This window comes from Choloepus didactylus, chromosome 2 (genome assembly GCF_015220235.1).
Source record: "Choloepus didactylus isolate mChoDid1 chromosome 2, mChoDid1.pri, whole genome shotgun sequence".
In the NCBI taxonomy this organism is placed as follows: domain Eukaryota; kingdom Metazoa; phylum Chordata; class Mammalia; order Pilosa; family Megalonychidae; genus Choloepus; species Choloepus didactylus.
Window position 1 is genome coordinate 58,758,040 of NC_051308.1, and position 15,229 is coordinate 58,773,268.

The 15,229-nt window shown below is 44.8% G+C and overlaps 1 protein-coding gene across 2 annotated transcripts in view; it reads left to right on the forward strand.

Moving 5' to 3' along the window:
- Positions 1-15,229, forward strand: part of LMOD1 (leiomodin 1) — a 44,879-nt gene that overhangs the window by 16,003 nt on the left and 13,647 nt on the right. The window contains exon 1 of one of the 2 annotated variants that reach the window (XM_037825048.1): positions 13,202-13,347. The exons of the other annotated variant lie outside the window; for it this stretch is intronic. Coding sequence (XP_037680976.1) covers positions 13,345-13,347 — 3 coding nt within the window. The 5' untranslated portion in view covers positions 13,202-13,344. Of the gene's footprint in view, positions 1-13,201; positions 13,348-15,229 lie in introns of those variants that run through there. 2 annotated transcript variants of the gene reach the window in all.

Below are 15,229 nucleotides of genomic sequence, written 5' to 3' on the forward strand. Positions count from 1 at the left end.
TTGTGTGTGTGCTAATGAAGGTGTCAGGGATTGATTTAGGTGATGAATGTACAACTATGTAATGGTACTGTGAACAATCGAATGTACGATTTGTTTTGTATGACTGCATGGTATGTGAATATATCTCAATAAAATGAAGATTAAATAAATAAATAAATAAATAAATAAATAAATAAAATACCAGGTCATGAGGCAAAGTGATTTTCTTCCTTCCAAGAAAAACAGAAAAAAAAATATCTCGCACCCAGCCCATAGGATAAGCACTCATTTGCTGTCCTGGGACATCAGCACCATATGCCCCAGCCTTCAAGGAACAATAACAATAGAGCCTAATGCCTCATGTCTATGCTGAGCTTCATGGACCTCCACATACATTTTCTCATTTAATCCTCCCATCAGTCTTGTAAGGTAGAGGGGATATATATTCTTTAACCTGTTCATAGATGAAGAAATTGAGGCTTAAAGAGGTCACACAGGTGGTTGCAGAGGAAGGTCCTGAGCTCTTTCTTCTAACTGTGCATAACTTAAAGACACACACACACAAATCTGTCCCTTCAGCCTACTTTTTGGACCGCCACTTGAATGGGAAATGCATTTGTTCTTTCAGCATTTATGAAACAACTGCTGTGTGCCCAATTCCAGGGTAGGTGCTGCTCAGTCCTGGTGGCTGTCTCAGCTGGCAGCTTTCCTGTGTCTCACTGTACTGCACCCTGGAAAACCTCTGAGCTCAGATGGACGCTGGCAGCCTTGCTCCTACTCTGTCCTCAGAGAGATTCAGGAAGCACTTCTGGCTGTCCTGTAGTGATTTCTTTTCCAGGCTAGCCAAATCTTTGCTCCTGGTCCCCTTCTGTGCCCTTTCTCCTAGCTGTAGACCCCAGAGACTCACTCACCTGGCTTCTTTCTCCTTTTCAAAATTGTCACCACCTCTCTCCCTTGAAGTTCTTCTCCCCAAGCCTGGCTTTAGAAGAGGGTGTGGTATCTCCGGCTAGCCTCTTCCTAATGACACTGGAGCCTATCACACAAATGCTTTTTTAGTTAGGGTTTTATTACTTGTCACAAAAGGAAATAAACAGAAAAAAATAAAACTGGCTTACATGGAAGTGACAATCATTCTAGAACGGTGCTGCCCAATATGGTAATTACTAGCCATATGTGGCTAGTGAGCACTTCTAATGTGGCTAGTCTGAATTGAGATGGGCTGTAAATGTAAAATTCACACTGGATTTCAAGACTCAGTACAAAAAAAGGAAAGGAAAGATATCTTCTTAATAATTTTTATGTTGCTGGCATGCTGAAATGATATTTTGGATGGGATTCAGGAAGATATGTTATTAAAATTAATGCTGTCTGTTTCTTTTTACTTTTTTAATGTGACTATTAGAACATTTGAAGTTATATATGTGGCTCACTGTACATTTCCATTAGACACTGCTGGTCTACATTATAGTGTTTATAACCATTATTTTTTTAATGTTCTCTCTGCCCCTTTCTCTCTTCTCCTTCTGGGACTTCCACAATGCATAATTGATACAATTCCTCAGACTCGGATCACTTTTCTTCATTCTTTCCTCTTTCTGTTCCTCTTCTGGATGATTTCAACTGCTTTATCTTCAGATTCACTGGTTCTTTCTTCTGCCAGTTCAAATCTGTTGTTGAACTCTTGTAGGGCATTCATAATTTGTGTTGCTGTGGTCTTCAGCTTTGTTTGGTTCCTTTTCATAATTTCCATCTCTCTTTGATATTCTCTTTGTATTCATCTGTCATTTTCCTGATTTCCTTTAGTTCTTTCTCCATGTTTTCCTTTTGCTCTTTGTGCATATTTAGGACCATTTTTTTTAAAAAGTTCACATTTTTTTTAATGATTCCATTTATATGCAATATCCAGAATAGGTAAATCCATAGAGACAGAAAGAAGATAACTAGTTGATAGGGCTTGGTAGGAGTAGAGAATGGGGAGTGGCTATGTGGGTATGATGTTTCCTTTGGGGATGATGAAAATGTTCTGGCATTAGATGAAGCTGATGCACAACATAGTGAATATTCTAAATGCCATGACTGTACACTTTAAAATGGTTCATTTGATGTTACACGAATTCATCTCAATTTAAAAAGGGGGCAGATAATCACAAGCCAAAAAATTGCATGATGTTGTATTCAAAGAAATGCAATTTACTTTTTTTTCCCCAATTTTATTGAGGTATATTCACACACCACACAACCCATCTAAAGTTACAATCCCTGGCTCACAGTATCATCATATAGTTGTGCCTACATTCCCATGATCAGTTTTAGAACGTTTTCATTACCCCAGAACAGAAATAAGAATAAGAACTAAAACCCCAAATCCTCCCATATCCCTTATTCCCCCCTATTATTGACCCGTAGTATTGGCATAGTACATTTTCTTTCAGCATTTATGAAACAACTGCTGTGTGCCCAATTCCAGAGTAGGTGCTGCTCAGTCCTGGTGGCTGTCTCAGCTGGCAGCTTTCCTGTGTCTCACTATACTGCACCCTGTTGATGAAAAAATATTAAAATACTACTGTTAACTATAGTAGGACTATTTTTAAAGTCTTTGTCTGGTACGTCCCAGGTCTGGTCTTCATTGATGGTTCTAATGCTTTAATTTTATTCTTTACCTGGGCTATCACTCCCTGTTTCTTTGTATAGCTTGTAATCTTTTGTTGACACCCGAATATTTTGATATTTTAGTGTGCTTTTGGTTGAATTTAGACCCTGAGTTGTCTGTTCCTTAAGCTTGTATCCAGCTAGTGTTATGACAGAGCTTTCCTTAAATGACGGGAGTTAAGAAAACAAAACAAAACAAAACAAAAAAAGAGGAGGAGAAGGTGGAAGATTTGCAGATTGACCCGTGCAAGTGCTCTTCTTCAGGGCTTATTTATACAATGAGTTTAGATGGTAGCTCCAGGCCAAAGCTTGGGGTCCTCCATGATCCTTTCTGTGTATGTGTCTTGTCTTGGACATGCATGTGTGACCCTAAGTATTCCCCCACTTACACAGGAACAAATGTCCTCTCTTCCCCAAGAAACAGTTCCATCATAGTCCCAGGTAGTGCACTGTATATCCTACAGCCAGCAATCCCTTGCCCCAGGCAGCCACTTAACTGCTCTCTCATAGCATTCTGTAGGAGTAATCTGTGAACTGCTTTCTACAAACAGGGCATATTCTTGTACAGCAAGTCCCTCAGGCCACCACCAAAGAGATTGGGCCAGACATACATGCTCCCAGTATGTGCATAAGGGTTACCCTGCTCCTTCTGGAACCAGGACCAGAGATCTGCACTGAGGGCATGGACCGCTCAGTGCTAAGCATATAATTTTTTATTTCCTAGCTGGACAGGCAATTGGAAGATGAGTTGGGATCTGAGTATTATTTCTGATGGTGGCATTCATCAAAACTCCTCCGTCCTTTTAATCCAGCTCCCACTTCCCATCCCTTAGGACCAGTGGAATAGTCTCTTTTCCATATTCACTGAACAGAACCTTTTGAGTACTCACTAAAATACTGGGCATTATACTCCATGATGGGAGTCCAGATGTGAATGATACAAGCCCAGAGGAGCTGGTGCGGGGTGAGATGGGAGATGAAGGGGACAGGGTGGGGAACGGTTCATTACAAAATAGTGGGGTTGGTACTCCAGGTCATAGTTAGCTATATCGATCCAAATCTACCTATGTTTGTTTGTTCGTTAATAATTAGTCAACTTATGTACTCATCCATTTATTGTTGGACCCTGGCTCATTTACTCAATAGGCAACGCATCTGGCCTGCGTTTTTCCATGGGACTGCAGATTGTTTGTGGCCAGAAGCAAAGGTGCACTGCCTGCTCAGGGAGTCAGGGAGGGCCTGGCAGGGTGGGTTGGATGGCAGTGCCGGGGAGTGGTTAGGCAGTGGTTGGTGAATGCAACAAAGTGGGTATTTCAGACAGAGGCACAGAAGGAAGAACAGAGGATTTTCAAAGAATGTGCCGGAAGGGGTGGGGCGAGGAATAGGTCTAAAAGGACCACAGTGGAAAGACAGTGTTTTTTGTGCTGAGGGGCTGGGACCTGGGGATCACTGGAGGGGAGTTGAGTCAAATGTCATGTTACAGATCCCTGTTCTCTTTGGACAAACTCCTTTCTGATGAGATTTCTTTCTGAAGTTTTTCAGGATGCACTCGGTGACCCTATAAAGGTGATTGTGGGTCCTTAGTCTTCTCCATTCTGCAGGAAACTGAGGCACAGCAGAGGAAGTGAGAGGCTTCCCCCAGGGTGATTAAACATTCCTGGTGGGTCTTTGTGTGCCTAAATCAACTCTCCGGTACGCCAGGTCATAGTTAGCTGTATCGATCTAAATCTTCCTATGTTTGCCCACTAATAATCAACTTATGTACTCATCCAGTTATTGTCAGACCCCGGCTCATTTACTCAATAGACATTGTATTTGGCCTGCATTTTCCCATGGACTATAAGCTGCAGGAGTCCAAATCCACAGACATATTCTGGTTTCTTTGGGGAGGCACTTCAGTTACCATGCCAACCTACTCAGATGCCATTTGGCAAACATTGTTGATTTTTATTTCTACCAAGGCTAAGCAGACTCTTTAGTGCAAATATTGTCCTCTCTTTGCCTGGGCCTGTGGGTGTCAGGAGGCAGGTGGGCTGAGCAGTTGGGCTTAGTCAGGAGGTGTGAGAGCTGGTGTCCAACCAATGCGTCCAGGCCCTCACCTCCCACTCCCACCGTCTGCTGAGGAAGACTTTTCCAGCCTTTAGTCCTTGCCTTGGTACCTTTGCCACCTACCCTTTTCTCTGGTGTTCCTGCCCTTGTCTTGGCTGAATCTGTAATCTGTTCCAGGTATAACAATGAAACTTTATTTTCCCATGTTTTATTTAATACATTTTGATAATTACTGAATGACCCTATGTTCTAATGCTTGGTGCTGGGCATACATCATGAATTAGCTATAGCCCTACCCTTTAGGAGTTCACAATTCTGTGACAAAGACAGATGCAGAAAAAATACTTCTCTCCTACCCTCTGTTACAAAATGACCATCCCCACTGTTGCTCCCCACACTCCACGTTAGTGTGTGTATTTATTGGGGTTGTGTGCTATGCTCTTATTTCTGTAGGTGAGTATTGCCTCCACTGGAGACGTTGGTTCTCTGAATTCAGTCCCCAGGGAACTGAGAACACCGGAACCCCTCCTACCCCACCCCCTTTCGAAGAGTTCTCGCTAGCTCTCTCTCAACCCTCTTGAGTTGGATGATGGGAGCTAGCAAGGAGAAACCTCTGGGAAATAAGATGAAAGGACTTAAACCATGTGGCTTTATGTTATATTCAGCATTCCTTTTGCCATCCCTGATGTTTGCCTTTATGCAAACTCTGAAACCCTAGTCCTATTTAGCTGGGCTACAGGATGTTAAGGAGTTGGGCCACAGTGTTTAAGGTGGAGCAGGAAGTCCCCAGAGCCAGTGAGGAAGAGACCCCAAGTGGGACATGAATCTTTATGAGGCAAGATGTCCAAATGTTCCTACTCTTTCCGATTGTCCACCCCTCTAATGCCAATCTCAGAACATATGGGTTTTATTTTACTAAATAATGTAGCAATTGCCATACTCCTATCCCTTAAATTCCTCTCTTCTTCCTGATGACTCACTTTTCTAGGGTGACCTTGTATCCTCTGGTGGTTTTCATTGTTGCTTATATATTGATGACTCCCAAATCTACAACTCAAGACCAACTCTCTCTCCTGAGTCTCAAACCCTTATTAATGCCAGCTCCTCAGGCATTTAAACTTTGTCATATCCAAAACAACTCATCATCTCAATTCCCACCCTCCTCTTCCCTTCCATATTCCCTGTCCTGGTTGGGAGAATCACTATCCCTCAACCAAACTGGGAATCTTGGAGTCGTCTTTCACTCCTCCCTGTCGCTTTCCACTTACTGAATCTTAGTAACTGTACTCCAGAAACATTTGCGGAATCCATCTCCTCTGCTCCATATTCACTGCTCAACCTTGGTCCAGTAGCTCCACATCTCTTGCTTGGACTCTTGCAATAGGCCCCAGCTAGTCTCTTCCCCTCCAATTTCTCCCAACCTTGAGTCCATCCCTCCAAGTTATTTGCCAGAATTATTTTTCTAAAATGCAAATCTGGTTGTCACTTCTCTGGTTAAAAATCTGTGTACTTCTCTCCTGCCATTAGTGAAGCCCACGTTCCTTAGCATGATGTGCAAAGTTTGTCATGATCTTGCTCAGGGTACATTTCTGGTCTCCTCTACCACTGCCACTTGCTCTACCCCCCCTCCAGTTCAGAGAACTTCTCAACAACCCCTGCATGTGCTGTGCTTCAGTAAATCCCAGGCTTCCGCCTGCTTTTTCCCTCTGCTGTGAAAATCCTTCCCTGTCTTCTCTGCCCAAATGACCTCCTTGAGGCCACCTCTGGAGCTTTACTCCCTCCTCTTCCAGGCTCTCACCCCTCCCTCCTCTTGTGTATCCACTGGGTCTTGCACTGTGGAAAGGCTTCCTGGCACCCAGGATTTAATGGTTTGACCTCCTTGATCTGCCTCTCTTTCCCCTAGATCTTTACTTTCCTGTCTCCTGTCCACCCCTGTGGAATGACTAGACCCTCCTGATTGTCCTTGAGCCTAAAGACTCAGCTGTTCCCACCTGACTGAGTTCCCCAGTGTGGCTCAGAAGGAAAGACCCCAGCCCTTTCTCTCCATTCACAAGGGGGGGGGGGTCCCCACTTCTGTGGCCTTCCTGCATGAAGAACCTGTTCCACCTAGGGTTCAGCTGCAGAAAGGGAGCTCCATTTGGCAGTTTTATTAACCCTTAAGTGTGAAAATGAAGAACTTTCCAGGACAGCTTGCAGCAGTCCCAGGACTGGGAAATGGTGGCTCAAGATGTATCATTTTACCAGGGTAAAATCTCTGGGAAGAGTCAATGGTGGGTGAGGCAGCATTGAAGCATTGAAGCCAGTAAATGCCCTGGCCCCCTCCAGAGACTTCAGGAAGACCTTGGAAAAGTCCTCATGGTAGTTTAGTGGCCAGGGTGAAGAGATGAGGACTGGAAGTGGTGCAGTTGGGTGCTGATTGGTGGCTCCCTGGAGGTTTCTGGAAGAGTGTCAGGGGTCTCTGTCTTCCTCTCTGCCCTGTCCAGCAGGCATAAAGATCTAGAAGGCACACTTATCAGACCTGCAGATTATGTGAAGCTGAGAGGGGCAGCAAACTTTTAAATAGCAGAGCCAGGATCCAGAAAGTTCTAACAGATGAACTTTTCAAGCCTGGAGAAGAGCAGCCTCAGGAGAGGACCCAATAAATCTCCTCAAATATGTACAGAGCACTCATATAGAAGAAAAAGGGTAGCCTTATTTTCCACGGCCCCACGGGGCATAACGAGATCCAGAGGGCTTTCTAAGATAGAGTCAGCTTAAAAATAAAATTTAAAGACTTAGCTTCCTCAGGAAGAACTGATTGCTTTGTCATAGGGAGTATTGAAGCACAAACTACTCAATAGGGACATTGCAGATAGGATTTAAATACTTTCATTTCCTTTCAGCAAATATTTGTTAAGTGAAAACACTCTGCCAGGTGAGGTTTTGAGGATTGAAATAAAGGACAAGTGCTCAACATCATTAGCCATTAAGGAAAAGCAAATAAAAACAACAATGAAATGCCATTTCACACCCATTAGGATAACTATTATTTTTAAAAATTGGAAAATAACAAGTGTTGGTGAAGATGTGGAGGAACAGGAACCCTCATACATTGTTAGTGCAAATGTAAAATGGTGCAGCCTCGGTGGAAAACAGTTTGGTGGTTCCTCAGAAAGTTAGACATAGAACTACCATACCACCTGGCAGTTCCACTCCTATATATATACCCAAAAGAATTGAAAACAGACTCGATATTATATTTGAATATATAAAGAATAGATATTTGTATACCAGTGTTCATAGCAGCATTATCCACAATTTCCAAAAGGTAGATGCAACCCAAACAACAGATAAACGGATAGCAATTTGTGGTGTATGCAGACAATGGAATATTATTCAACCATAAAAGTAATGAAGTTCTGATACATGTGACAACATGGATGAAACTTGAAGCCATTATGTTGAGCAAAATAAGCAGATACAAAAGGACAAATATTGTATGATTTCACTTACATGAAATACCTAGAATAAGCAAATACTTAGAGACAGAAAGTAGATTACAGATTACCAGGAACTGAGGGTAAGGAAGAAGTTAGGAAGAATGGGGAGTTAATGCTTAACAGGTATAGAGTTTCTGTTTGGGGTGTTGAAAGTCTTGATTATGGACGGTGGTGACAGTAGCAGAGTAATTGTGAGAATGGTTAACAGCACTGTAATGATATATTTGAATGTGGTTAAAAGGGGATTTTTAGGTTGTATATATGTTACTAGAATAAAAATTTTTTAAAAATTCCATGGAACTGCACAACACAAACAATGAACCCTACATCAAACCAGTAGTTAATATAAAATGTGCTTTCATCAATTGTAAAAAAATGTACCACACTTTTTTAAGGTATTAATAATAGGGTGGTATGTGGGAACCTTGTATTTTATGCATGATTGTTCTGTAAACCTACAATTTTTTAAATTAAAAAACAATTTAAATATATAATCATATACTACATTTTAAAATAACATTTTGTATATATATGGTTAAATGAAATACATTAAATTTTAAAGAATGAAAGTGGTTAAAATGGAAAATTTCTGTCATCTATGTGTTGCCACAGTAAAAATTAAAACAAAGCAAAAAACTATTTAAGATGAAAGAAAGGATCAGTCCTTGCCCTCAAGTCACTCTACTGTCTAGTCCAGAGACAGACAAGCCGACAGTGATAAAAGCAGAGATAACTGTGAGCTCGGCCCGAGCAGGGGCATGGAGGAGGGGGTTCTTACCTGGGATGGGGTGGGGGCCCGAGAGAGGGCCCTCCAGCTGAGTCTTGATAGACCATTAAGAGGAGTTATTACTAATATTTTAGGTAACATAACGGTATTGTAGTTATCTTTTTTCTGAAGTTTCTTTTGCAGATACCTTTTCTGAAATACTTACACACAAAATGATATATGCCTGGGCTTTGCTTGAAAATAATCTGAGGATGGAAAAAAAATGTGCGGACGAACAGATGAAATGAGAATGGCCATAGGTTGATAATTGTTGATGCTGGGCGATAGGTACCATGAGGCTCATTATGCTATCCTCTCTATTTTGTGTTTGGCTGAAATTTTCCATAATAAAAAGTAAAGGAGAAGAAGGAAGAGTGGGGGGCAGAAGGAGGAAGAGGAGGAAGGGAAGAGGAAGAGGAGTAGGAGTAGTTAGAGAAGGGGGCGAGGACGTTCTGTGTGGTGGGAACAGCGTACACAAAGACACCAAGGCCAAAGAGCTCCCAGCACATTTGTCCTTCAGGGTGCCTGGAGCACAAGCATGGAGGAAGAAGGGGATGCAGAGTCTGGCACAGGCTGGATCATACAGAATCTTTAGTGGCCAAGCTAAGAAGTCTTAACTTCATCCTGAAAGCAGTGGGGGCCATTGATCACATTTTCATTTCAGAAAGATCGCTCTGGCTGCAGTGTGCAGGTGGATCCAAGAGAAGCAGGACAGGAGAGGGGGAGACCAGTGGGCGGCGAGAGATAATTGTGGCCCCAACTACAGCAGTGGCAGAGAGGATAGCGAAGGAGCTAATCTGAGATCTATCAGGAAGATGAGATGAAAGGAGCATGGTGAGGAAGCAGGAAGAGTCCAAGTTGACATCCTGGTGTCTGGGGCGGGGGAGGCTGGTGGTTCCATTCCTGAAGACAGAGAATGCAGAAATAGACTCCAACCCTGATATCCCTTGCTACTGTTTTTCTGTTAGGCCCAGGACCAGCTACATACTTTGCAGGACCCAGTACAAACTGAAAATGTGAAGCTCTTGTTAGAAATTGTTATGGCTTCCAAGATGGAGATTGCACAGGTCACACGCCCATGAAGTTGGCCTGATTAGGCTGTTGCGGCCTTTTCTGTTTAGAACAGTCAGAGGGTGGGGGGTGGGAAGTGGCCATGTGAGAGCACGGCTCCTGCTCACAGCCCCAGGCGGCAGAGGACAGCATGTTCTCCTGCCACCCCCCCCCACCCCCCGGGACCTACATGGGACCCAGCACTCGGGGACAAATAGCTTACATTTAAGCTGCTCTTCATAATGTTTTCCAAACTTGCTTGGGTTTGGGGTGTGCTGGGATAAAATGAAGCAGAGAGTACTAGCCAGACATTTCAGAGAGCTGAGTGCTAAGGAGACTTGTTTGTTTCTACAAAGAGCCTTCCCGGTTTCTCCAAAAATGGGGTTTGCTACCAGCTTCCCAGTATGAATCAGCAGACCAGTTGGCAAAACATTGCAGTCTGCAGAGAGCACTGGAGCTGATGCTTGATCGGTAGAGATGATCCACCAGAAGAACCTCCAGCCGCCTGGAGACGGATACTTCATGACCCAGAAATAGAAGAAACCAGAACAGTGCTGCTGTAAGGGTCTTCCCAGCAGGCCTTGAAACAGTCTGCCTTTCTGTACTTGCAATAAAATGCAAAAGCCTCAGGGATAGGAGTAAAGGCCTGGAAGAGAGGCAAATACTCCTCCCCTCCCTTCCTTTCTTGTGCTTCTTGGTGGCTTTCTTGGGTTACCAGAAGGGTAATAAGAACCCTAGGACGGCACCTCCTGGACAGGTCACCTTTCCCCTGTTAACATTCCTTTCCTTAGAAATCCTTGCCCTTAAAGACTCAAAGCTGTCAAGAGTCACTATACCCTTTGACAGAGTTTGGTGAAACATTCAGTACCAGAGCCCAGCCTTGTTAGGGAGAGTTCTGTCCACCCCAGTTTGCACGTCATCTTTTCCCAGACTGTGCCTTTCCTAAGCTTCACTTACAAGGCCCCGGCAGGCACTGAGGTGGGGGCCCTTGCCCCCCTGTGTGAAGCCTCAGTGGCAGCTGGACCCTGGCAGAGAAGGTCCTCTCTTTTCCCAGGTTCACAAACCACTGCCCTTTTCTTGGCCACCCCTCCTTCCCCCAGGGATCGTCCTGGGAGGTAAAAATGAACTGGAGTTTCTGTTTACACTGGAGCTGGAGGCGGTGCCCGAGATCCTCCCAGCCCTTCTCAGCACTAATAAATGGGCTGGCTCCGTGGCCACTGGAACAGAACCAGGCGAGGGTCAGGCCCCATGGCAGGCCCTGGGCATAGCCAGAGCGAGTGTGGCTCTGCCCACTCCTAGACGGGCTGGGCTGCACAGCATGACAGGGAATCTCCACGGACATCGCTGCCCCCGCCCCATCTATGCCTTCTCTCCCCACTGGCCTGAGGGATCTTGGTGTGTTTTTGTTATTGTTGTTGGTGTTGGTGGTGGTTTGCTTTTTGTCATTTTTGCTATTAAACTGAACTGTTTTATTTAAAGGCTTTCTTTAACAAAACAGCTTTTGTTGTTTTTTCTGATCATAAAAGTAGTGTTACCAGACCAAGGGGGTGGATTCTTTTGTCCAATGCATTCAAATGACCAATTCCTTAGATACCAGGGTTTCAAAGAGAGTTTTATTGCTCAATTTATTGTAACAAGAGAACAGATGGCCTATCAGCCCAAAATCTGTCTCCCCAAACTGCAGTAATTCTGATAGTTTTATAGAATCAAAAGATGGGCAGGTTTCAGGATAATGAGCAAAATGGCTCCAGATGATGTAATTAGTGATAATCTAACTATTGAGCATGTGCAGACTGGTTATATGCTTAGTCACAGAACATATGTAAGAAAATGGCGGCTTTAATACGATGATGGGCATGATTTTTAGTATTATAACGTGGTATAGGTAACTTGTAGGTTAAAGTCTAAGCTACTGTGCATGTCAGGCGGGCCCATTTTTGTTAGATCCAGCTTCCATTATCAAGATAACTTTGGACTTGGGGTGGGTTAGTTCTGGGCTGACCCAAGACCCTTCATTAATAAACATCAGGGGCTGTCTTTAGTGATTGTAAGACATTAAAGTCAAAAAACTAGATAAATGGGTACAGGTGAAGGTCAGTCACAAGGTTTTTACAATCACAAGGGCACAAGATAAAGGCTACAGAATTATTACCAGAGATCAAGGCAGCTGGATTACAGTTCAGGTTTCAGGTATTTCCCTCTGTCTTCTCTAATATACCAGAAAGTAGAAAGGAATATCTATATAATGATTCAGTAATTGTAATCAGTCCTCAAATCCTGACTTCTCGGTTACAGTAGTTCAGACATTAGATATTGGTGGGGGGATGAAAGTTAGATAGCTGCCTCACACCATACCCCCACATAAAATCCAGATGAATTAAAGATCTAAGCTAAAACCTTTCTAGATATGTAGGGTAGGAGTTAACCAGGCAAAGCCGGGAAGATTTCCCAGTGGTGGGAATGTCATTGTGAAGGCCCAGAGGCATGGTTCCCTCCAGGAAATGAGGGTGGTCGGGTCCGTCATCAGGGAGTCAAGCAGGACTGAGTGCAGATTGCAGAAAGTAATGTCAGGCGACGGCGCTGAGAGGGGAGGTCGGCGGCCAGCTCCTGAAGGGCCTGTGAGTCTAGGCTTCATTCTGTGGGCACTGGAGAGTCTCTGAAGGGTTTTAGATAAAGATGTAAAATGATCGGATTTGCACTTTAGAAAGGCCCCTGTGGCTGCAGAGTGGACATTGTCCTGGGGGAGGTCAGCAAAACCTGTGAGAAGGTGGTAGCAGCAACCCAGGTGGGAAGGCGACAGGTGAGAGGTGACAGTGGACTGGACTAAAGTAACATTAGTGAGGATGGGGAGAAGGGACTGACTTCAAGAGGTGTGAAGGATGTGGCATCATGTGGATGTAGGAGATGGGAAAAACATCTTGTAAAATAGCTCAATTTCACAGCCTCCACAAAAACTCCCTCAGGCTGGTGGTGTGGGAAAAGGGATGGGTGAGAGCAGAGGGGCCCACGTCACCTCCCCCAGCATATCCCTCCTCTCTGCTTCCCATCTGGATCTCTCATTTGAGCCACAGGGTGTTTGGAGGAGTCACTTGGTCAGATAGGAAATACAGCAGAAGTAAGTGTGGCAGTGGGAGAGAGGAGGAGTTTGGTTTTTGAGGCACTTTGGGGCAGGCAAGCTGAGATACTCAGTAGACGGTTGATCCAAGGGTCTGAAGCTCAGCAGTGGTGTCTGGCCCAGGGTTGCAGCTTTGAGAGACAACAGAACATCGAGTGCAGCTGCTGCTATCAGAGTGGATGAGATCGCCCAGGGTGAAAGTCGAAGGCGAAAACAAAGGAGGCTTAGAATATGACCTTGAAAACAGCCACTTTTAAATGGTAAGCAGAAGAAGCTGGCGTGGAACAGACATAAAAAATGAGCTGTCACAGAGCTAGGAGGAAAACCAGGAAAAGGTAGGATAGAAACCAAGGGAGGAAGCATTTCAGAAGGGAGGGCTTGGTCAGTCATGTCAAATGTTGCCCAAGCAATAAATCAAGAAAACACATAAAAGCTGTAAATCTGATTTAGCAGCAAGAGGGTCAGTAGTGACCTGGATGAGAGTAATGTCCATGGAATGTTGGGGGCTGAGGAGTGAATAGGGATACCAAAGTAGAACTCCTTTGGAAAATTTGGGTAGAAAAGTAGAGAGAGGGCAGCACCTGGGTGGGGGGGACTGTGGGGTGAGGCAGCATTTAATTAACATGGGAGAGAGGTGAGCATGTTTACAAGATGGTGGGAAGGAGCCAGGAAAGACGGAGAGGTGAGGGATACAGGAGAGACCTTAGGAACTCATGGGAGAGAGGAGGAGCCAGAGCCCAGGGGGAGAGAGACCCTTCTTTCCTCAGCAGCGTGACCTGAGGAAGCAAGGAAAGAAGATGAGCATGGAGCTGAGTTTGTAAGATTGATGGCAGGAAGTTGGAGGAATTCCCACAGGCTGGTTTCTGTTTATTCCTGAGAAGTAAACAGGAGAGATTGCCAGCCAAGTGTGGAACAAGAGATCAGAAGAGAGATGAAAAATGTTCCAATAGATGCTGATAAAGAAAACTAGATCAATAGTGACAGTTAACTTTTATTTTAAGCTTCCTGTGCCTTAGGCACTGTTGCAAATGCTCTACATGTAGCCTCACAACAACCTTTTGAAGGTTTACAATCCCCATTGTACAGATGAATGAGCTTAATTAATAGGCCCAAGTTCATATGGGGCAGGAACTAGAACCCGGACGCTCTAACTCAGCGTCCACAGCAGCACGCAGGGGGCGGGCGGCACTGGCAGCTCTCCGTGGAGGGGCTGCTCTCCCCCACCATCACCCAGCAGTTGAGGTCGGAGAAGCACAGACCTAGAGTCAGTTAGATACAGGGTTGGGGCCTTGGCCTGTGGGGACTGAGGATGAGGATATTGGTAAAATGGTAACATGTTCTGGATAGGACAGGAGGTGAAACCGTCAAGGTGGGTGGTATACAGAGGTCAAAATGTGACTCCAGGAGTGGGAGTAGCTGAGAGCTGGAAGGCTGGGTGGGTGAGAGGAATATTTGAATTAAAAATCGTTGAGGTGTCCCCATTTAGCAGGTGACAGCCTCCAGTTAGCAGGATCTGAGTGCCACATACCTTGCCCACATACCTTCCCCAGCACCAGGAGTGTCAGTAGTGAGCTGGATGAGTGGAGGGTATTAAGGAGACTCCAGCCTTGTCCTAAAAGATTATTTTTTAAAGTAGTGTGGCCCAGAGAGAAGCCACTAAAGAAAGTAGTTAATAAAGGACATCTCTTGGGGTTAGCTTCTTAGCCTGAAACTAACAAGTCTCTGGTTTGATAAAACAAGCTTGACGTCTCCCCAGCTGCTCAGTCCTTTGGGATAAAGTGGTACAGACGGAGAGTAAATGGCTGTCTGTGGCCCCCCTCCTCCCACCCCCAATGGGGCCGGGCTTCTCTTTGTTTACTGCATTCCTTTGAGGAGCGTCAGTGGTGGGCAGGCTCTGGGGAGCTGGCCTCTCTTGCCTAGCCCTCTCTCAGCTCCCACCTCCCTTCCCCCAGCTCCGGACATCCCCAAGGTTGCAGGCCTCAGCCGCATCTGCAAACCCAAGAGTACTTCTCAGGGTGGACTCCAGGAAGTTTAACATATGCAAATGTGTGCCCTACAGTCAAACCTGGTGTTGGGCCAACCTGGTCTGGACCCAGCTCCATCAGATAAGGGGACAGGGAGCCTGGAGAGCTATCAGCAGAA